General features: G+C 43.7%; 1 protein-coding gene across 1 annotated transcript; it reads right to left on the reverse strand.

Annotated features, from left to right (window-relative positions):
• Nucleotides 1–1,981: 1,981 nt before the first annotated feature.
• On the reverse strand, nucleotides 1,982–23,487 carry SLC10A1 (solute carrier family 10 member 1). Its single transcript, XM_064291855.1, is given in 7 exon segments — nucleotides 1,982–2,208; nucleotides 4,096–4,172; nucleotides 4,174–4,287; nucleotides 6,769–6,947; nucleotides 15,873–16,088; nucleotides 16,315–16,357; nucleotides 23,132–23,487. Coding segments are annotated over 7 exon segments (1,092 nt in total). The 3' UTR covers nucleotides 1,982–2,101.
• Between the last annotated feature and the right edge of the window lie 240 nt (nucleotides 23,488–23,727).

Consider the following 23,727-nt stretch of genomic DNA (forward strand, 5'->3'; position numbering starts at 1 on the left):
TCTGAAATTGTAAAGCTGATCTTTTATAGATGAGGCAGATTTTGGTAGGGGTTTGTGTGGTCTACATATTAATTTTACTTGGTTGGAGGAAACGGGGCTTGAATCTTTTTGATCTCAGAACCTAGGATTTTCTGTTGTGCATCTGAGGGCCACACGAATGAGCCAAGGTCGTCTTGGCTGGTATTTTGGAAGTTGCTAACAAAGTGGGAAGAGAGGCAGTTTTTTCCCTTTGGTTTCTTAAATACGGTAACTCAGGGCATAGTCTTTTTATTTTGACGTTTTATCAGTGGTGGTTTACCATTTTTTTTCTGAGTTTTTTCCTTTACCCCTAAATAATACCAAAGACTTGCTACTTCTGGTATAAATGCTTGTTAATATAGTGAGGGAGTTAAGAATTCTTTCCATGGGAAAAACGGCAGATTGTGTTATGTTCCAAAAGGAATGGGTTGGGTGTTTGAATTCACAGATCAGCCTGGATATTCACATCTGGGACCTGTATAAATCGGGAGGTGGATGAATCTAATCCCAAGCAAAGTTCCAGGACTAACTTGTGTAGGACATGACACAACCTCTGTTTTCTGTATATTACTTTTATCTAATTGCTCTAAGGATAGTTTAGGGGTAATACATCTTAAGTTCAGCCCTTGTTGGGTGCTGTCTAGTTGATTCTCACTCAGTGACCTCATGTGACAACTGTCCCATCAGGTCCTCTTGGCTGTAATCTTCACAGAAGCAGATCGCCAGGGGTTTCTCCCAGGGTCACTGGGTGGGTTTAAACCATCAACCTTTTCGTTAGCAGGTGAGTACTTAACTGTTGTCCCACCAAGGCTGCTTGGTTCATCTCTGCCTTCGTCAAAAAACTAGTTAAGCTTTTTTTTTTAAACTTCGATCTAATTAACCAAGTTTCCTGGCAGATGATCTCAGCTAGTTATTGAACATGAACAGATACATAAATACGGGTATAATATGCAAATATAGGTGGTAGGTCTTTTAACAAATTTGCGTTTTTAAGAGTATTGATGACCCAAATCGGCAATTCTTAAACTTTTAGTGGTGTTCGGAGTACTTGGTAGTCAGTCACGTGTGCCAAATTGATGTCATGCATAATTTGTTTTGGTTTCAGTTGTACCTAATCATACTAAGTACACAATCACAAGTATCAGCATGGTTAGCTCTTTAAACATGTTAGTATTAATTGTTCATTGATCTTTCACTTAACTCGTTTGCATGTGAGTGATGTCAAAATGTTTAAATTGGAGGAAATTTGAGAATTTAGCTAATTTAGTGTTGGGAAACCACTTGTTTATCAATAGCTGTACTCTGAGTTTTGGGGGAGCTGGTAGAAACCACTGATACCTAATGAACTGATGAATAGATTATTAGTAAAATAACATTCTGTTGTAGATCTTGTTTTCTGGCTTCTATGGTACTGGGATTGTATTCTCCAAAAATTCCAGTTCATTTCGTTATCTGAGAGCAGCTCAGGTTTGTTGCCCAGTGAGTAGTTATTTTGAGTTGTCGTGAGTTGTCTCTTTGGCATTTTTTTCTTGTCCTATTTGGTGATGTTCTTAGAAGATTTTAATTCCAGTAGTGAAGCCAGAAGGGAAGGAATGGGGTCTGAATTTTTTAGGTTAGGTATGACTTCTGAAGTCTGCTAATCCTACAGTATTCTTGAGCATTTGTTTCACTTATGGGTTCCAGTATTTGGAATAGGATTTGGGTATTCGATCTTAGGGTAAGCAAGAGTCCATTTATTGATTGGTTCAGAAATTGAATGCCTATTTGCTTATCAGGCACAGTTGTGGAGAGATCCAGGGGCAAAAAGCAGATTTGGTTCCTGCCTTCATAGGGTTTACAGTCTGTCACTGTAGTCTTTTTTTTTTTCTTTTTAAAAACATGTCAAAATCTAAGCTGGGGTAGATGAGGCTTCCGGTGTAGACATCCACTCTTTCCTCAAGGCCAAGGCTTGATGATTCTGAGGGGTTCTGCTGAAGGAATGTGTTATTCAGACAAGATGAGTTAAGATCATTGCTGTTCTCTGTAGAATATCACTGATTTTCTGAATTGCCCTCTAACCAGATCCAGGCCACTGTGAGGAGGGCTAGGCTGTGCAAATGGAGCATTCTTCCTCTTTGTAGGTGCTGTTTCCCAGAGCTGCTGGATTTGTTTCTTCAGTTGTGGCAGCTGTGTAGATCATTTTTGTTTTATCTGTAAAGGTACAAAAGATGAAGGGAGCGTAGGGAGAAAACGTTAACACAAGCTTGCTCAATCTGGAAGATAAAAGAATACTAGTTCACCCCTAGGTGTGTGCTGAGGTGTGTGTGTGTGTGTATATATATAGCTTTTACTGTCCGTCCTTCCATGATTTAAACTGAGGAAGAGTTTATTTTTCCAACTTCCCTAGAGGTAAGACTAGTAATAAAAGGCCTAATAAGAGTATTAAGGCCTTATCAACCCATCTAAACTTTATTGTACATAAAGAATGGAGGAAATGTGTTTGTGTAAGCAAGGATGACGGATGTGTTCTGGGTGCAAGGAGGGGCCAGAGAGAAAGCTTGAGAGGGGAGTATTCCCAAGGGTGAACTCCCTCTTTGGGTTTGATTATGTTTGGTCTACCCCCTGAGGAGCTGTGACGACAGGAGTCAGGTTCCACCTTTCCAGTTCTCCCCTTTCTGTACCATCATGTGGTAGAAGCGTTCAGGGATCAAAAGCACAAAAATTTTTTGTGACAGTCTTCAGTCTGAGCAAAGATGTTTAGGAGTCCTTATAACCCATTAAAAAAAAAAAGTCCCAAAGAAATAGCTGCTTTAGCTTGGTTTTGCAGCTGGTTCCCCCTAGTGTTCTGATAATGCATCGTGAGGGAAGTTCTTTTTCTGTCCTGAGAGCATGAGGACTCAGTATCTGCCCCTTGGGTGCATTAAGACTTCAAACCTGGGAAGCTTCTCTCTTTTTCGGGGGGTGGGGGGGCTTCATGGGGCACCAAGTCTGAGCTGCTCTCAGGCAAGCATCAGACTAGGTTTTTTCCCCACAACTCCACTGTACTTTTAAACCAAAGCAGCTGAAATGGTTCTGGAATGTAGTCAGCCATTTATGGTTTATTTTTAACTGCTTGACCAAGGTTTTTCCTAATGGTAAAGGGGGAAGAGACTGCATTTGCTACTACAAGATACTGAATGCCTCTAGGAGAAGTTGTACCTTCCTCCTAGAGTGTAAATCACAGTCCCCAGGGACTAGAAAGGGTTTTGAAGGGACCATTAAGAGCATGGGAAATAAGGGGCAGTTGAAGGATTTGGTTACGTGACTAGGAAGGATATGATGGTGTTCTATTAGAGTTAAAAACTGTGTACTGAAATGTGTTAGCAAGTAAGGTGGTATTTCCTGGATTTGAAAAAAAACTATTTGGAGTTAAGGTACCCATTGAGGAAGGGACTCAGTGGGCTTTCTTGGGGTTTGATAATATTTTGAAGATAATGAAATACTCTGAGCACCTTATAAAAAGGTGCCATCAGCTAGGAAGTTACTCAGAAATCACTTTATTATGTGATAATCACTTCAACAGGCTTGTGCTTTTAATGGTTTATAGTGTAACCAGAATTTAAGAAGTCAGTTTGAATCTGGGTTATTAGGCCTCATTGTTTTAGTATTGTTTCCCCTCATGGCGATGCCAGTGGTGCTGGGAGTCTGACCTGGTTCCAGGATATGAGAACCTGGTCCTGAAGGGCACAGAAGCTTCCCCAACTTTTGTGGATAGGGGCCTTTCACATAACTAATCATAACTCAAAACTAATATTCAAGGCAGTTCTCTGCTGTTCCTCATGCTGAACCCTATCGCCACTTAGACAAAGTGGTCAAAATTGCCGAAGTCCCATGAGGCAAACTCCACCCACAGTTTGGTTCTCCCAGCTAGAAGGCAGAGATGGAGGCAGTTAATGGAAGTAGCCTTGGCTGTTTGAGGCCCCTTGAGTAATTCTTGATGCTATCTGGTTTCTAGTGATTTCATAGGAGTCACTTACCCAAACAGTCCATGCCGGAGGCTTGCTGGCAAGAGCAGGTCCAACGTGGAAGCAGAACTCAAGGGGATGATTTAATACTCACCCTTGGGAGGCTTGGTTTTCTGATAGCACCGAAAGATGGCAATGAAGAGAAGTCCTTCTCCGATCTGGAAAATCATGGAGAGGAAAGAAGAAAAGTGGTCCAATAACTTCAGGAGGAAAGGTCACGTTGAGGATGGTGGAGCAGAGTTGAATATTTTGGCAACCAGTCTCCATGCTCACAGTGCGTCTGCACCTGTGCAAGTGAAAAAACCAGCCTCATGTACCATCAGAAAAGATGTGAGGGTGCAACTTTACTTGCTTTTCCCCTCCCTCCCAGAGACTGGGAGCTGCATGGGAAGAGAATGTAAACCAGGTGTGTGGAAGGCATGTGGGTTCAAGAAAATCCAGGTTGCCCCATCTGTTAAAAACACTAGTTATGTGAGAATGGTGACTAGTAGATTAACATCAGAATTTTTGTGAGATTTTTGAGTAGGTCGGGAATGTATGTTTTGTCTACTATTGTAGGATTGCCATATTAAAATCTGGAGAAATGTCTGCCTGGTGAGGGATAGAAGTGAAGCAGTATTCAGTGGTTATGTCAGTCTTACATGGGGGACAATTATCTGAAGTGTTCAGGACCTTTTCCTGTCCCAAATGTTTCTGGCTTGGACACCATTAACCCCTATATGCATGATGACTTAAAAAAAAAAGGACTGGAGTCAGCTCCATTTTTGGAAAACATTCTGTTGGTTATGCTTTACATTTTATGCTTTGAGGAATGGGATGTTTACGTTTAGTGAATACACATTTAATTCTTTGCATTGAAATTCACTGTGTTAAAATACTTGTTACCCACTTGAAAACCAAGAACCATGAGTGAGCATACTGTGATGACATTGGTGGTGTGACCATCTGTGGCAATCTGCATTACCCTCTCTGATGAAAATCCACATCACTGAGTTGTCACTGGCAGATCCTTGGCTCACTGCGTCACCATGTGTTACATATATAAAATGCCCTCGAGTCGATTCTGACTCATAGCAACCCTATAGGTAATTTGGTATCTATTATGTTTGTGTGGTTTTAAAAATAGATGATGATTATTTATTTATTTTAAATAATTTTTATTGTGCTTTAAGTGAAAGTTTACAAATCAAGTCAGTCTGTCACATACAAGCTTATATACACCTTACTACATAACTCCCATTTACTCTCCCCCATAATGAGTCAGCCCGCTCCCTTCTTCCAGTCTCTCCTTTCGTGACCATTTTGCCAGTTTCTAACCCTCTCTACCCTCCCATCTCCCCTCCAGACAGGAGATGCCAACACAGTCTCAAGTGTCCACCTGATACAAGTAGCTGACTCTTCATCAGCATCTCTCTCCAGCCCATTGTCCAATCCCTTCATTGTCTGATGAGTAGTCTTCGGGAATGGTTTCTGTCCTGGGCCAACAGAAGGTTTGGGGACCATGACTGCAGGGATTCTTCTAGTCTCAGTCAGACCATTAGGTCTGGTCTTTTTATGAGAATTTGGGGTCTGCATCCCACTGTTCTCCTGCTCCCTCAGGAGTTCTCTGTTGTGTTCCCTGTCAGGGCAGTCATTGGTTGTGGCCGGGCACCATCTAGTTCTTTTGGTCTCAGGATGATGTAAGTCTCTAGTTCATGTGGCCCTTTCTGTCTCGGGCTCATAGTTTTCGTGTGACCTTGGTGTTCTTCATTCTCCTTTGATCCAGATGGGTTGAGACCAATTGATGCATCTTAGATGGTCGCTTGTTAGCATTTAAGACCCCAGACACCACACTTCAAAGTGGGATGCAGAATGTTTTCATAATAGAGTTTATTATGCCAATTTACTTAGAAGACCCGTTAAGCCATAGTCCCCAAACCCCCGCCCTTGCTCCGCTGACCTTGGAAGCATTCAGTTTATCCCAGAAACTTCTTTCCTTTTGGTCCAGTCCAGTATATTGTCCTTCCCTTTACCTAAAGTAGTTCTTATCTGCTAACTAATCAGTAAATAACCCTCTCCCACCCTCCCTCCCCCCCCGTCTCGTAACCACAAAAGAATGTGTTCTCAGTTTATACTAAAAAATAGATGATTATTTTTGCTTAGACTGCTGGGTAAGTATTTGTTTACTGTGGCAGAAAAGAGGAAAAGTCCCTGAAATGTGGTACTGCTCTGTTTAGACAGGATACCTGACGTTCCCACACCATGCTCGCAAATGGACTCTTCCCCTAAAGTGGCGGTTGTGTTTGTGAACTGAGTTAGATTATAGCAGAGTTCCACAGCTTCAGCTCTTGAGTGCCGTTAGAAGAGCTGACTGTCACTCAGTGAGGACCAAAGTCTATGCAGAGAAGGAAAATTGGAAAAGCGAGAGGCCTATTCTCAATACCTGTCAATAACGTGAAGCCGCCCTAGTGCCATTAACTACCAGGGAATTGGGTGGGAGAAGACGGAATCTGTGGCTCTGGAGGGCAGTACTTTGCGAGTAGCTCTTACTGTTTGGATGATTAGATGCCCTTGTTCTCTGGTTTTGTGTTAATGTTTCTACCCCCTTCAGTACATTCCCTCCCCAGTATTTCTCACAGTCCGAAGTTCCTTGTTTAATTGGCACATTTGAACATATTGCTAAGAAAATACCTCCCCCACATCTCAGATTCCTAGCTCCTATCTTTTTCCTGAGGGACTAGCAGAAGAATGAGCCTTAGGGAATAGTGGGACCTAAAGTGATACTTACTGTTCATTGAGGCGGAAGAGGACAGAGAGAATGTAGCCCATCAGGAAGCCGATAAAAGGCATCAGGGAGGAGGTGGCCAGCAAGTGTGGTGTCATGACGAACATGATGCTTTTGCCCACGTTGATGGCAGCGAGGACTGAGATGACCACAGTAAACAAAAGCAGGAAGATCATCCCTCCCTGGGAAGGAGGGCAAGAAGATGCAAGTAGGAGGGTGGTGGAGATAGGTGGAAACATTTTAACTTCTTAAAAATTCGGTATTTGAAGTGGAAGGAAATATGAAAGACCTTTATGTTCCATCTTTTCCAGATTTCTTACTGGTAGGTAGGAAGCTTCTTGGCAGCAGAGACCTTTTTAACATTTTTATTACTAAAAACTCAGCTAAGCATAGCTCTGGAAAGCAGGTTTTTAGTGAAGTGCTGTGTTCCTCTTGTAAATGAAAAATTCTTTAAAAGTCATCTCTGGAGCTTGTATACACACTCGTACAAGACTGCCATTGCTCGAAATGTCTTGTAACTCATTAAAGATTATTAGAACCTGTCACACTGTCTCAAATACCTCTGTTATGGGTAGGAGCTTCATCCATTTGAGATGAGTTTGGCTTCTGGAAATTGCTAAAAGTCATTTGAAGTGAAGCTGGTGAAGAAGGTGGATGAGCAAGCCAGGTAATACAGTTTTAGACCCACAATGAATGTGTAACCGTAAAGGGACACACCACCTTAAGCGATCTGCAAATTGGATATGAAAGAAAGTCCCAAAAGAAGTTTCAGAAATGTCTTTGGGTGATAATAGCATCTTTGGAGAGAGTCCGCCCTACCCCAGGTAACCTGCTTTGGAGGCAGCATTTATTGGGAGCAATGATATGCTTTCACTTGTTTTATTTTAAAATTAGTTGCATCTTATTTGGCATTTAAAATTTTCAGTAGGTAGATTTATGATGAAAATTATAATGCTAAGATTTTTCATAAGAATGCCAGCTCTCAAAGTGTACTTCCATGTCTGTATTTTAGAGAATGACACTCTCCAAGTTGATGAACATGTATGCATACACTTGAAGTTCTTTGACCCTGTCATCGTCTGAGTAAAGAAGCGTATAGCAAGCTTTTCTCAAGCTTACCTTGTTATTTCATAATGGTTGTGTGTGTTGGTTCAGTTTCTAGTTTATTCATGTATGTAGCATTTTAGTAACTTTTATTGTGGTAAAATACCATAAAATTTGCCATTTTAACCATTTTGAAGTGTACAGTTCAGTGGCATGAATTACATTCACAAAGTTGTGGCTTTTAAACAATTACTTAAATTGCTGAAATTCCAGCCGCACAGCTTTGCGTTTCCATGCTTATAATCCAGGCTGCACCTGACGTGATCAGTAAAACATCACCTGTACTGACTAGGGGTGCTATCCCAGGACAGGCAGGACTTTCACAGGTCCCATCAATAGCCAATGCTCAAGTTCTGTTGAAACACTTCATATTAACTGGTGGGCTACCCTGTTTGCCCTTGCATTTTGAATGGATTTCTCCTTTTAGATTTCTGCCTTTTGGACTTATCCTCTACCCAGTGACGAATAGTTTTTACCCCATCAACAGAGTAATATAACTTAAGGGGCATTGGGCTACAGGAATTGTCCATGAAACCAGAAGCCATCCTCTTCTGTATGGGTGTTCACTCTCCAAGCCTCACTCTCTTCCCGTTCTTGCGGGTGAAGGAGTGGTTATGAGCACAGACTGTGGTGTAACCCAGGTATGCATGCTTGCTCTGCCAGTCTCTAGCAGTATCATCTTTGGCAAGTCTCTGAATCTGAGATTCCACCTCCTTAAGTAAAATGAAGAGAATAATATAACACTAAGTAGAGTCGACCTTAACGATGTGGATGGAGTAAAGCTTTCGGGACCTTCATTTGCTGATGTGGCATGACTCAAAATGAGAAGAAACAGCTGCAAACATCCGTTAATAATCGGAACCTGGAATGTACGAAGTATGAATCTAGGAAAATTGGAAATCGTCAAAAATGAAATGGAACACATAAACATCGATATCCTAGGCATTAGTGAGCTGAAATGGACTGGTATTGGCCATTTTGAATCAGACAATCATATAGTCTACTATGCTGGGAATGACAACTCGCAGAGGAATGGTGTTGCATTCATCATCAAAAAGAACGTTTCCAGATCTATCCTGAAGTACAACGCTGTCAGTGATAGGATAATATCCATACGCCTACAAGGAAGACCAGTTAATACGACTATTATTCAAATATATGCACCAAACACTAGGCCCAAAGATGAAGAAATAGAAGATTTTTATCAGCTGCTACAGTCTGAAATTGATCGAACATGAGATCAAGATGCATTGATAATTACTGGCGATTGGAATGCAAAAGTTGGAAACAAAGAAGAAGGATCAGTAGTTGGAAAATATGGCCTTGGTGATAGAAATAATGCCGGAGATTGAATGACAGAATTTTGCAAGACCAACGATTTCTTCATTGCAAATACCTTCTTTCACCAACATAGATGCCGACTATACACATGGACCTTGCCAGATGGAACACACAGAAATCAAATTGACTACATCTGTGGAAAGGGACGATGGAAAAGCTCAATACCATCAGTCAGAACAAGCCCAGGGGCCGACTGTGGAACAGACCATCAATTGCTCATATGCAAGTTCAAGCTGAAACTGAAGAAAATCAGAGCAAGTCCACGAGAGTCAAAATATGACCTTGAATATATCCCACCTGAATTTAGAGATCATCTCAAGAACAGATTTGACGCACTGAACACTAGTGACCGAAGACCAGAGGAGTTGTGGAGTGACATCAAGGACATCAACCATGAAGAAAGCAAGAGGTCACTGAAAAGACAGGAAAGAAAGAGAAGTCCAAGATGGGTGTCAGAAGAGACTCTGAAACTTGCTCTTGAGCATCGAGCAGCTAAAGCAAAAGGAAGAATTCATGAAGTAAAAGAACTGAACAGAAGATTTCAAAGGGCCTCTAGAGAAGACAAAATAAAGTATTACAATGACATGTGCAAAGAGCTGGAGATGGAAAACCAAAAGGGGAGAACACGCTCAGCACTTCTCAAGCTGAAAGAACTGAAGAAAAAATTCAAGCCTCGACTTGCAGTAGTGAAGGATTCCATGGGGAAAATATTAAACGGCACAGGAAGCATCAAAAGAAGATGGAAGGAATACACAGAGTCATTATACCAAAAAGAATTAGTCGATATTCAACCATTTCAAGAGGTGGCATATGATCAGGAACCGATGGTACTGAAGGAAGAAGTCCAAGCTGCTGAAGGCATTGGCGAAAAACAAGGCTCCAGGAATTGATGGAATATCAATTGAGATGTTTCAACAAACAGATGCAGCGCTGGAGGGCTCACTCGTCTATGCCAAGAAATATGGAAGACAGCTTCCTGGCCAACTGATTGGAAGAGATCCATATTTATGCCTATTCCCAAGAAAGGTGATCCAACTGAATGTGGAAATTGTCGAACAATATTATTAATATCACACGCAAGCAAAATTTTGCTGAAGATCATTCAAAAACGGCTGCAACAGTATATTGACAGGGAAATTCCAGAAATTCAGGCTGGTTTCAGAAGAGGATGTGGAACCAGGGATATCATTGCTGATATCAGGTGGATCCTGGCTGAAAGCAGAGAATACCAGAAGGATGTTTACTTAATTATGCAAAGGCATTCGACTGTGTGGATCATAACAAACTATGGATAACACTGTGAAAAATGGGAATTCCAGAAAACTTAATTGTGTTCATGAGGAACCTTTACATAGATCAAGAGGCAGTTGTTCGGACAGAACAAGGGGATACTGATTGGTTTAAAGTCAAGAAAGGTGTGTGGCAGGGTTGTATTCTTCCACCATACGTGTTTAATCTGCATGCTGAACAAATAAACCGAGAAGCTGGACTCTATGAAGAAGAATGGGGCATCAGGACTGGAGGAAGACTCATTAACAACCTGCGTTATGCAGATGACACAACCTTGCTTGCTGAAAGTGAAGAGGACTTGAAGCACTTGCTAATGAAGATCAAAGACCACAGCCTTCAGTATGGATTACACCTCAACATAAAGAAAACAAAAATCCTCACAACTGGACCAATGAGCAACATCATGATAAATGGAGAAAAGATTGAAGCTGTCAAGGATTTCATTTTACTTGGATCCACAATCAACAGCCATGGAAGCAGCAGTCAAGAAATCAAAAGACGCATTGCATTGGGCAAATCGGCTGCAAAGGACCTCTTCAAAGTGTTGAAGAGCAAAGATGTCACCCTGAAGACTAAGGTGTGCCTGACCCAAGCCATGGTATTTTCAATCACATCATATGCATGTGAAAGCTGGACAATGAATAAGGAAGACCGAAGAAGAGTTGACGCCTTTGAATTGTGGCGTTGGTGAAGAATATTGAATACACCATGGACTGCCAAAAGAACGAACAAATCTGTCTTAGAAGAAGTACAGCCAGGATGCTTCTTAGAGGCAAGGATGTCAAGACTGCGTCTTACATACTTTGGACGTGTTGTCAGGAGGGATCAGTCCCTGTAGAAGGACATCATGCTTGGCAGAGTGCTGGGTCAGCGGAAAAGAGGAAGACCCTGAACGAGGTGGATTGACGCAGTGGCTGGAACGATGGGCTCAAGCATAACAACGATTGTAAGGATGGCTCAGGACCGGGCAGTGTTTCGTTCTGTTGTGCATAGGGTCGCTATGAGTCGGAACTGAGTCGACGGCACGTAACAACAACAACAAGTGGTTTTGAGGATTAAGTGAAGCAACGCATATAAAAATTTTGGCACAGGGTCTGGCGTAGAGGAAGCACTAAATTGTAGCTCCTATTGTAAGTAAAAGAGAGGACCTTAACATCCTAAAGTTTCCTGCTGTTCTCACGTGTGGAAATCTCAAGTCCACAACTTCCCGCAGAGGCAAGTGTCCCTGGGTAGTTGCTTCATGAATCACCATGTTTTGTACCATCTAACTTAACTGCCCTGGTCACAGCTGATTGGGGTGAGTGCCCACTCATCAGCTTGCTAGTGGTCAAAGAGATAACCTGGCCCAAATTCTGCCCACGAGGGTGGTCTACAGAGGTTGATGAGTGGTCAAACCAAGCAGATCCTCTCATTTAGGGAGTCTGCAGAATTACAGAGAGGGAAGCAATAGCAGGGACATGTGCTGAAAGACCAAGCCTGAGAGCAGCAGAAGCCACGAGTTAGCAGAAGCTATGAGGCAAAGGAGAACGAGTTCATCAGTAGCAGCAGCGGCTATGGGAAAGGCATAGGTACGGTGGTTGAGTCAGTGGACTCGTGGAACATATTATTAGAGTGGCAGGTGTCCTGCGGTGAACGTGGCTCCTGGACCTCGTTACCAGGTTCGTCAACCGTCTGACCATATAGCCTCTGCTTAAACCCTTGCATGGGTAAGTCAAAGTGTTAAGTTGCCTTTCAAAATGGGGCATTCCTGAAATTGTACCTCTACATTTCTAACTGTGACCTTTCACTAGGGAATGCAACTCGTTAAGCAGACTTTGTGCAGATGCCTTCTGCTATGAGCCAGCTCTTAGGGGTTATTTTGGTCTGAAAAGTTCTAGGAAGGTTAAGAAGCTGGGGCCATTTTTTCCTCATTTTTCAGCTTGGCACTCACTGTATTTTATGGGATAGGGAGGTGAAGGATGTGTACCACCCTCAAAGAACCATAAAAACAAGGAAACCTTAGCCTTTGCACCTTGACCCACGTGTTTGTCTGCATCCTCACAGGAGTGATTCCAGCTTGGGAGTGTTAGGACAAGTTGGATCTGTTGGCCTTATTGTTTAAACCTGGAGGTGTAGCCAGGGCCGAAGTGGGTCCAAGGAACGCCTGCGATTTGCAGATTACCTTTCAGATGCAGTCCCTTGTCATTGATGCCTGTCTTTCTGGCCCAGGTATTTCCTAGCTCTTAATGTTCTCTAGGGTTATTTTGACTCCATTTTCATTGTGCAATTGAGTGGTGGAAAGGGCAACAGAACAGGAACGGGAGGCTGATTGATAATCCTGGCTCTGCCGGCAACTTCTCTGGACTTCAGTTATTCTGTTATTCTATAAGGCAGGAGACTGGACTTTATCTTGAAGGCCTTTCCAGCTTTAAGATCAGATTCTACTTTCTGCATCCTCAAAAGAACATTTTTTAAAATTAATTTTTTAAAATTGCGCTTTAGATGAAAGTTTACCTCACAAAAAGAACATTTTTAATTAAAGTTATTCTGAGGTTAAAAGGTGTATGTTCTAATATCAGTTGTCACTAGCAGTGTGACCTTGAGGTTCTGGCCCTCAGTTTTCTCACCTATAAAATGGGGGCAGTGCATTAAATGACTCTGTGGTAACTTCAAATGTTCATTTTTTAAATTCTTATATCCCCCCAAACTATCTTGAATAAATGAAATGATGGAAACAAACAACACTATTTGTTTTCCTGTTGATGTATGGAAGACACAGGTAGCAGGAGACAGGGCTTGTTCTTCATTCCTTTATTTCTTTATTCCCAGGCATTAGCTTTGTGAAGGGCATTGTGATAGGTGCTGGGGATTCATTAGTAATTTAAAGACCCAGCCTTGGGACCTTCTTGAGGAACTTGCAGGTGAGTGGGGACTAAAAATGAACAGTTAATTATAATACAGTGTGATAAGTGTTACAAGAGGCAGGTGCTCATATGGGAGCACATAGGACAAGCATCCTTCCCTGGCTTGAGGAATTACGGAAGGCTTCCTGGAGGAAGTGCTATTTGTGTTGAGCCTTGAAGGGTGAGTTCAGTGAAATGTGAGTGAAGTGGGAGCTGGGAGGGGAGTGTTCCAGAAGGAAAGAAAGGCATGTGCAAAGAGAAAAAAGCTGAGACTGCAGAGGAGACCTAAAGTCAGATCAAAAAAGGTGTGAGGAGCCACATGAAGGAGTTTTAACTCTGTCCTGGAGGGGAGTAAGAAACCTATGAGGGCTTTAAGCAGTGGAGTGACATGGTACAATTTGTATTTTATACCTCCACTCTCAGGTTAAAACAGCCAGGGAGCCCAGTTAGAAGGTTATTGCAGTTTTCTAGTGAGAGAGGACGGTGGCCTGAATGAAGACAGTGGAGAGGAATGGATGGATTCAAGTGATGGAAGGTAGAATTGACAGTCGCTCATAGATGAGTGTGAGGGGGCAAGAAGAGGAATGTTGACTGACCTTCAAGTTTCTGGCTCAGGCAGTTGAGGGGATACAGTGCCATTCACTGACAAGATCACATGGGGAGGAGATGACTGTAATTTAAGACATACTGAGTTTTAAATGCCTGAGTTATATTCAGGTAGAAAGGTCTGGCAGTTAATAAAATGATTTGCAGTTAAAGAACTCAGGAGTAAAGATACTGTTCTGGAAGTCATCTGGTCGTAGATGGTAGTTGCAGACCTGAGATGGACCAGATCTTGGGACGGGGAGATCCTGGGCAAGGGGAAGTCTGGTAAGGAAAGCAGAAGGCTTGGACTGAATCCAGAGAAGTAGCAGCTTTCAGCAGAGGTACACACAAGGGAGTCTAAAAAGAACTGCCAGAGAGGTGGTAGGAAAGCAGGAGAGCTCCGAGTCACTGAAACTGAGGAAGAAGGCTTTTGAGAATGAAGCCATGGTCAATCATGTCAAAGGCTGCTACAAGGTCAAGGAAGAATTGAGAAACGTCCATTGGATTTGTTGAGGACGGTAGAGCAGGTGGTCATCAAGATGCTAGGTGGAAGGGAGACGTTGGAGGGAAGAGAGGAATTCAATGATCTAAAACTGTTGAGGGCTTGCTCGTGAGAGTGGTTTGGTGACAGTGTGGTGGAAATGGAAGGTGTAGTATGTGTGTGTGTTTTTCTGAAGCCTGGCTAGGTGTTAGCTGGAATGGGAAATGGGAACCTGGTGAGGATTTTTTTTTTTTTTAAGGTAGGAGAAACGTGAACCTGAGTCAGTGCTGATTGTGAAGAGCCTGCCCATATACCCAAAACCAAACCCAGTGCCGTCGAGTCGATTCCGACTCATGGCGACCCTATAGGACAGAGTAGAACTGGCCCATAGTAGGGACGTTTAAAACATGTGAGTGAGGGGAGGGGCCGCAGGTCCAAAGCTGCTGTCAAGTCCCCAAGCAGCACACCCTCAGGATGTCAGGGTACTAAGTTCTTACTGAGGACCAGGACAAAGCCTTGGCCCTGGGGTTTTGGAGGATGAACAGTGAGCCAGAGGGGAGACTGGAAGGGACTGAGCTCCAAGGTCACAGAAGTTGGTAGAGAGACCGGGGCAGCACTCTAAGTCTGTGGATCTTTGCTTCTTCTGAGGACAAGGTATGGCATGATGCCCTGTCTATGACCACGGTGTCCCCCAAACTCTCTGTGGCCTCACCCACTTCGCTCCCTCCTGTGCCTCTCCTGAAATTGTGGGAACACCTACACCTCTTTTTCTCTCCTGGTCTCTTCCCCGCTAGCTTCTTGTCAGGTCGGTCAAGTTTGCCCTTGGGCAACTAGGGTCACATAACAACGTGTGCATAAGTTTTTGGATGAGAAACTGACCTGAATTGTAAACTTTCACTTAAAGCACAATAAAAAAAAAATTTGCCCTTGGTACTCCTCTGAACTTCTCTATTGGGCCTCATCTCCAGGCTTACCAAATCCTACCCTTTATGTTCTGGCGTAAAAGCCCCTTCCCCTCCAAGAAGCCTTCATTGACCACCCTGGCCCTCACTAATCTCATCTCCTTGCATTCTGCCAGTACCTGATTGTACTCTTCAGTTTCTGCAAATCAGTTTAAAGTCTTTGAAGACAGTGATTCCTCAGTGTCTAGCATAAAACTTAGCATCTAGTAGGTGCTTAATACAAGTTTAATTTTATTACCAGCATAGTGAATATAGTTTATAATTGTGTCTGTAGTGGTTTTTCAAATTTTTCCACCTAACTTTTCTAAAGTATTTCCAGGTACTACTTAAAATCCCATGAAGTAGATGTAGTAGTAGCAATAATAGTCTTTTTTTTTTTTTAAACAGGAATGAATTTGAAAAAACCTGAGTGGCTTGCCTCAAGCCACACCCTGAGATGATGGTGGACCCCCAGGTTCTTACCTTGATGACATAGCGCACATATTGTGGCCGCTTGGCCTTGAGGAAGATCCCTATGCTGCAGGGAATGAGAATCAGGACCAGTGAGACCACAATGCCTCCATAGGGCACCTTGTCCTTCATACACACCTTGCTATATACTCCTAGCTGCTTTCCCCCTAATGAGACAGCACACTCCTCTTCACCCTGTATTCCCCATGTCCATTCAACCAGCTCCTGTCCTGCTCTGCCTTCTCATCTCACCTCCAGACAGGAGCTGCCCCCACATAGTCTCATGTGTCTTCTTGGGCCAAGAAGCTCACTCCTCACCAGTATCATTTTCTGTCTTATAGTCCAGTCTAATCCCTGTCTAAAGAGTTGGCTTCGGGACTATGACTTCTGGGGTCCCTCTAGTCTCAGTCAGACCATTAAGTCTGGTCTTTTTATAAGAATTTGAGGTCTGTACCCCACTGTTCTCCTGCTCCATCAGGGATTCTTTGTTGTGTTCTCTGTCAGGACAGTCATTGTTGGTAGGCAGGCATCTACCACATGACTTTGGCCAATTCAACTTTTTATTATTTTTTTTATTGACAGCAATTACAATAATCAACTGTGCAACCCTACCCTTAATGTGATTTTTCCATCACTGTTAACCCCTCTTTTCCCCTTCCCTCCTACCACTAATAAACTTTGTTCTCTATACATTTGCTTTTTTTTGTCTTTTTGTATAAGTAAGTTCATAAAATATTTGTCCTTTTGTGATTGGCTTATTTCACTCAGCATAATGTCTTCAAGCTCTACCCATACTGTAGCATGTATCAAGACTTCATTTCTCCTACTGGCTGAATAGTATATTCCATTGTATGTATGTATGTACCAAATTTTGTTTATCCATTCATCTGTTGATGGGCATTTAGGTTGTTTCTACCTTTCAGCTATTCTGAATACTGCTGCAATGAACATCGGTGTACAAGGCTCTTTTTGAATCTCTGCTTTCAAGTTTTTTGAGTGTATACCTAGGCGTGGAGACACTGGGCCATATGGTAGTTCTATTTTTAGTTTTTTGAAGAACAGCAGCACCGTTTTCCCCAGTGGGTGTACTATTTTGCATTCCCACCAGCAATGGGTTAGGGTTCCAATTTCCCCATGTCCTCACCAACATTTGTTATTTTCTATTTTTTAAATCTTAGCCATTCCAGTGGGAGTGAAATGGTTTTTCATTATGGTTTTGATATGCATCTCTCTGATGGGTAATGATGCTGAGCATCTTTTCATGTGTTTGGTGGCCATTTGCATGTCCTTTTTGTTGAAATGTCTATTCAAGCCTTTTGCTCATTTTATAATTGAGTTATTTGTCTTTTTTTTGTTAAGTTGTCAAAGTTTTATATATATATTGGTTATTAGATTCTTGTCAGATGTATGGTTTCTAAAAATGTTCTCCCAGTCAGTGGCTTATCTTTTCAAATTTTGGGTGAAGTCTTTGATGAAGAAAAAATTTTAATTTTCATGTGGCCACATGTATTTATTTTGTGTTTTGCTGTTTCTGCTTTTGATATTATATTAGATAAGCCATGTTGAAGGCTAGGCCTGACAGCATTGACCCTGCTTCTAAGAATTTGGTAGTTCTTCTGGCACAGCGGTTAAGAGCCATCAAGTCAATTCTGACTAACAGTGTCCGTATAGGACAAAGTAGATCTGCCCCATGGGGTTTCCAAGGAGGGGCTGGTGAATTTGAATTGCCGACCTTTTGGTTAGCAGCCATAGTTCTTAATCACTGCCCCATCATGGCTCCATATGAAGAATACTGAATATACCATGAACTGCCAAAAGAACCAACAAATCTATGTTGGCAGAAGTACAACCAGAATGCTCCTTAGAAGCAAGGATGGCGAGACTACGTCTCATGTACTTTGGACATGTTATCAGGAGGGATCAGTCCCTGAAGAAGGACTTCATGCTTGGTAAAGTAGAGGGTCTGCGAAAAAGAGGAAGACCCTCAAGGACATGGATTGACACAACGGCCGCAACAATGGGCTCAAGCATAATAATGATTGTGAGGATGGCACAGGATTGGGCAGTGTTTTCTTCCATTGTACATGGGGTCACTATGAGTCAGAACTGATTCGACGGCACCTAACAATAGCAACATACTATATATACATTATATATATAAAACATTATATATAAAATATATATATAAAACATATATATGTAAAACCCATTGCCTTCAAGCTGATTCCAACTCATAGTGACTCTGAAGGGCAAAGTAGAACTGCCCCATAGGGTTTCCAAGGCTGTAATCCTCATGCAAGCAGACTGCCACACCTGTCTTCCATGGAGTCACTGGTGGTTTGAGCCACGGACTTTTTGATTATTAAATCACACAGAACAATAATGTATCTTGGTTATGAATATATACATAAAATAAAAATTATAGTATAATTAAGTGCTCAGCTGCTAACTGAAAGTTTGGCGGTTTGAACCCACCAGCTGCTGTAGGAAAGAAATAACCTGTCAGTCTGCTCCTGTAAAGATTACAATCTAGGAAACCATACGGAGCAGTTCTATGAGCAGTTGCTATGAGTCAGAATCAACTCAACAGCACGCAACAGTAACAACCACAGTAATAGCGTAAAAGGATCTATGGAAATGCTAAACACCACATTCCAGTAGAAGGGTGGGAATGAGATGGAGGAGCTCAGATAGGGGCCTCAGTGGTAGCTATTGATCTCCACTTAGGTGAGAAGCCACACACATCTTTGTGCTTTTTTTGGTGTCCTTCAGAAGAGGGGTCATGTTTACTTTGGCTTGGTGCATCAGGAGTTTTGGAATTTGGTCTAGCACTTGGTGTGCCTTGCCTTGTCTGCTCAGAAAGGTGGTGGGTGGGAACGCTGCTCCTAGACCTCCAGGAACCTTCTCATGCCCAGGTGACACCTGCCTCCCTGACTTGGAGCACCCTGCTGTCCAGGGTATGCCGGGGGCTAGTCAGGGACACTCATCTTGGAATTTGCTGGTATTTGCGACTATTGTGATTCTCAGGTTGCCCTGAGAGGTAGGAGTGGGAGGTGACTTTTCCAGACTCTAGTTCTGGAGATTGGAACCTGCTCCATAGTAACATTGAGGGCCTGGTTGCCACTCGGGGCAAAATGGTCAGGGAAAGGGGGTTTTATTTTTCCTTCCTGCTAAGTTCTCAGAGCAGTACACAGACCCTGCTGTGGCCTTCTGTATGACCTGTTGGCATCTCTCTGGTGAAAGTGAAAAACTTATGCAAACCTGGGGCTTCTGTCTCATCCTGGTTAGGCTCCTTAAGTCATGCAGAGGAGACCTGTTGGAATCCTTGGTTGTGTCTCTTTTCCCCTAGCTATTGGTTCTGGTCTCTGATGTGGGACTGGTTGGGGGAGCAAAGGATGTCAATTATTTCCCTTCCGGCACTCCCTCTTCTGTCCTTACCAGTCCAGGCTCGCTTCAATGTTGAGGGCATTTTCTCCTGCCTGTGGATCACCTGCATTTTTTGGAGCTTGTCTAGTGATATCCTTGAAGAAGTAGCTGCCATGTCTGGCTGCCTTGGCATGTTCACCTGGTGGCTTAGCCTCCTGGGACTATACCCAGACTGACTGTGATGGCTGGCTGACCCTAGACTCCCTCCATCTGAGAGGCAGAACAATGTTGAGAGGAGGGCCTTAGGTTCTAGAGATACTTACCACTGCACTCTGGGAAATCTTTGGCAAGTCTCTGGACTTCAGCATCCTCCTCGGTAAAATGGAATAGGTGTCTTATAATTCCTCTCCACTCTAAGTGGGAAAGAGTATAGAGCTGTGCTTCATGAGAAGTCTTAAACTGATAGACTTTGAGCCTCATGTGGCCCTTCAACACATTTTGTCTGGCTTCACCAAACGAAAAAACCAAACTCATTGCCTTTGAGTAGATTCTGACTCAGGGCAGCCTCATGTGTGACAGAGCAGAACTGCTCCATAGGGTTTTCTTGGCTGTAATCTTTATAGAAGCAGATCTCCAGACCTTCCTTTTGTGGTGCCGCTGGGTTAGCAGTTGTTTAGTTAGTAGTTGAGAGCAAGCCATTTGAACCATCCAGGGACCTCTTGGCTTACATAGCGTTTGTAAAATTTTTGAATAAAAATTGGAGATTCTATCTCTCTTGAACAACAGAAAGCCCTGGCAACTCCCATAGGACACCAGTTGCTGAGATGAGGGTGTCTGCCCTGTTTCCAGGGGCCGTGCTGTCTAGGTGGGCCATCAGCCTCCAGCCACCTCACTATGTGCACGCCTACCCTGAAGATATTTGAGTAAATGCACAGGCGCTGGAGCCACCCAGACCTTGGAAAAATTTATTAACTTCAAACCCACCAGTCTGCCCCGGTAAAGATTACAGCCTTGAAAACCCTATAGGGCAGTTCTACTCTGTTCTATAAGGGTGGCTATGAGTTAGAATTGACTGGACAGCAATGGATTTGGCTTTTTTTGGTTAAGGCTCAGACACTTCCTCTCTAAAACGAAGGTAGTTATAGGATGTTTATGAGGATTAAATGTACTTATCCAGGTAAGATGTTCTGTACAGTGACTGGCTCTTATTCATTATCAGTATCGTTATCATTATTACAACACATGTAGCAAGTTGTCCCAGATGAACTCAAATAGGAATTCAAAGTCTGGCGGCACATACTGGTAGATGATGAAATCCGAGCTCTGCCTATGAGGTCTTTGTGCATGGGGGATCTATTTGGGGAAAGGGGCTTTATAGCAGGAGGTGGCCTTGACCAACAGAGCATTATCTCCTGCAGAGCCTTGGGAGCAGTGATGATCCCAAGGTGAGTGGACAAAGTGATGATCAGGAGACCATGCAGAATCATGCTCCTGAGTCACTGGGTGCTCCACCCCAGTGGGCAGTATTGGAGAAACCTCGTTAGCATCCACTGGCTGATGAGGCTGTGATAGCTGGTCACTCACACTTAAAAGACTCTCCCATTGTCCTTTACTCTGTCCCACCCTGCTCTGCTTCTTCTACAGATCACCTTCCACCGACACCTGACTTCCTGCTTCCTTCCTTTGACATTGTTTTTAGTTGTTGTCCAGTTGGTTCCAACTCATGGCGAAGTTATGTATAGTAGAATGAAACTTTGCCCAGCCTACACCAGTATTAAAGTGCAGTTAGAGCTTTTCATGACATAGAGGCTGCGACAAGCCTTGTCCACAAGGCCAGATAAAAGACCTGGGGTTTGCTTTGCAGCAAGAAGGATTTGGATTAGATAAACTGAAAAAAAAAAAAAAAACCTGTTGCCATCGAGTCGATTCTGATTCTTGGCAGCCCCATTGTTACAGGGTAGAACTGTTCCATAGGGTATTCTTGGCTATAATCTTTTACAGAAGCAGATTGCCAGGACTTCCTTCTGAGGTGTTGCTGGGTGAGTTCGAACCGCCAACATCTAGGTTAATAGTAGAGTACAAAGCATTTGTGCTACCCAGGGGCCTTTGGATTAGATAGCAGGAAGGATATCCTGATAGTGAGGTGGTTGAACATTGAAATATGTTCCTGTGGGAGACTGTACAAGCCAAGTTCCGTCTTTGTGCTTCCCTTCCCATTGACTACCTCACACAACTGTTGCCATGGAGTTACTCCGACTCACGGTGACCCATGTGTGTCAGAGTAGAACTGTGCCCCATAAGGTTTTCAGTGGCTGATTTTTCAGAAGTAGATTGCCAGGCCTTTCTTCTGAGGCACCTCTGGGTAGACTCAAACCTCTAGACTTTTGGTTAGGAACTGAGTGCATTAACTATTTGCACCACCCAGGGACTCCATCCACTACCTCAGTGAGGGTTAAATCATATGGGTAGAAAACCTGAGGCTTCTCAGATTCTGGGTTCTGGTGAACCAAAACTCTCATTCTTTCACTGAAAAATTGGCCCAGCCTTCACTTTGCATCACCAGTTAGTTGGTTTTCTTAGTAAAATTCAACTAGGAACAGAGTGCTGACAGATATAAGCTGACAAACTCTCTGATGGCATTTCAGTGAATAGCATCGAATAGCATCTTCACTCAACACCAAACCAGAGGGAACTGGCATGAAACATGAGGCTTAGATGAAAGCTTCCACCAGTGAGTTTTATTCAGCCTCAGCACAGGCTGCTGCTGGAATTGGAGAAATATCTGAAATATCCCCCTCTGGGAGGCTTTCAAAACAAGAGAGCCCCACCAGCTTGGAAGGATGGAGTTCAACCAGTCCATGGATGCTGGCCATGGAGCAAGCCCTCACCGACTTCTGCTCCTAATGCTTTAGGCGGGGCATGCTGCTGGTCTTCGCCTTACTAGTGTGTCTGAGGTGAGGACCCCGGATACCCTGGGCTGGTGCTGGGGAAATTCCTGGATCTACTAGATTGTACCTTCGTTTGGAGGTGTCCCTGCATCAGCTGGGAGGATGGGGAGGATAAGAGGCACACATCCCTGATGCCTGAATAATTTGGAGGATTTTTGGAAATTCTTCCTTTGCTCTGCAGACATCTGAGTGTCAGAATCCACTTGATGACATCAGACTTGGGTTTTTTTTGTTTTTTGATTATCTTATCCAAATCCTTCCTGCTGCAAAGCAAGTCCTACGTCTTTTATCTGGCTGGTGGACAAAGCTTGTTGAAGGTGCTCATTTGGTTCAAAGCCACCTTGATTTCCCTGGAGAGGCTTGGAACCATTCTGTATCCCCTTTCAGATCTGGCCTCAAAGCAGACAACTTACCCGTAATCGTGGGCTGGTATAGTGCTCCAGAGGAGTCCCCAGGTGGCACGAACAGTTATGTGCTCAACTATTAAGCGTTCAAACCCACCAAAGGGTGCCTCAGAAGAAATACCTGGTGATCTGCTTATAAAAGGTTACAGTACTGAAGCCCTATGGAGCAGTTCTGCTCTGTACACATGAGGTTGCCATGAGTTGGAATCGACTCAACAGCAGCTGGGGACAACAACACAGTGCCCTGGAGTCCGCTTTGGTTTAAATCTGCAATCCTTCAAGGCAATCTTTTTGCCTCACTAGAGACACCTCTGGGTATAAGGGTGTCTCCAGATCAGCTTGACTCCTTTGGCTTGATGCTTAAACCAAGATGCACCCCAGCACCTGCCTCCCCCCAATAAATGCCAGCCACCCCTTGCCCTAGCACTCTTGCGGGGTTCGGCCAGCCCCCATTCACTCTCTCTCCTGGCTTAGCCCAGTTCTTCCCCTTGATTATGACGTCTCCAACACTGCTCCTGTCCCCAGGTTGCTCCCTTGTCATCCCCAGTCCTACCTGAGGTTCATGTCCCCCTTCACCGCCAGACTGAAGATGTTGGACAGGTTGCCCCCCGGCGAGCAGCCACAGATCAGGATGGCCAGCATCTCCACGTTGTTCAGCCTGAAGAGCTTGCCCAGCCCAAAGGCAGTGAGGGGCATGAGGCCATACTGTGCCACCAGGGCGACGACCAGCCCCTTAGGCTTCCAGAAGTGCACTTTGATCTTGCTGACCTCCATGGTGCAGCCCAGTGAGATCATGATGATGAACAGCATAAGCACCAGGAGGACGCTCAGCGCCAGGTCAGAGGGCCGCTTACCGAAGTTGGGAGGTAGGCTGAAATTGAGAGGGGTGGACATGTTGGGGGTCTCCATCCTCCTGTATGATAGTGGATGGCTGAGGGGTCCAGCGCAGCCCTTGTTCACCTGCTGACTCCCTTCCTACCCAGTCCTTGCTGGGTGCCTTCTGCTATCGCCTTCCAGAGCAGAGAGTGTCAGGGTAAAACATAGCTCTGGGTAAACAGAAGGATCAGGCAATTGGCTGAGCCAGTTTTATTTTCTCTGGCTGAGACCCCCAAAGAGAAAAAGCCCAGGGCTTCATCTGCCTAGCCTTCC

This window comes from Loxodonta africana, chromosome 10, assembly GCF_030014295.1.
Source record: "Loxodonta africana isolate mLoxAfr1 chromosome 10, mLoxAfr1.hap2, whole genome shotgun sequence".
Taxonomy (NCBI): Eukaryota; Metazoa; Chordata; class Mammalia; order Proboscidea; family Elephantidae; genus Loxodonta; species Loxodonta africana.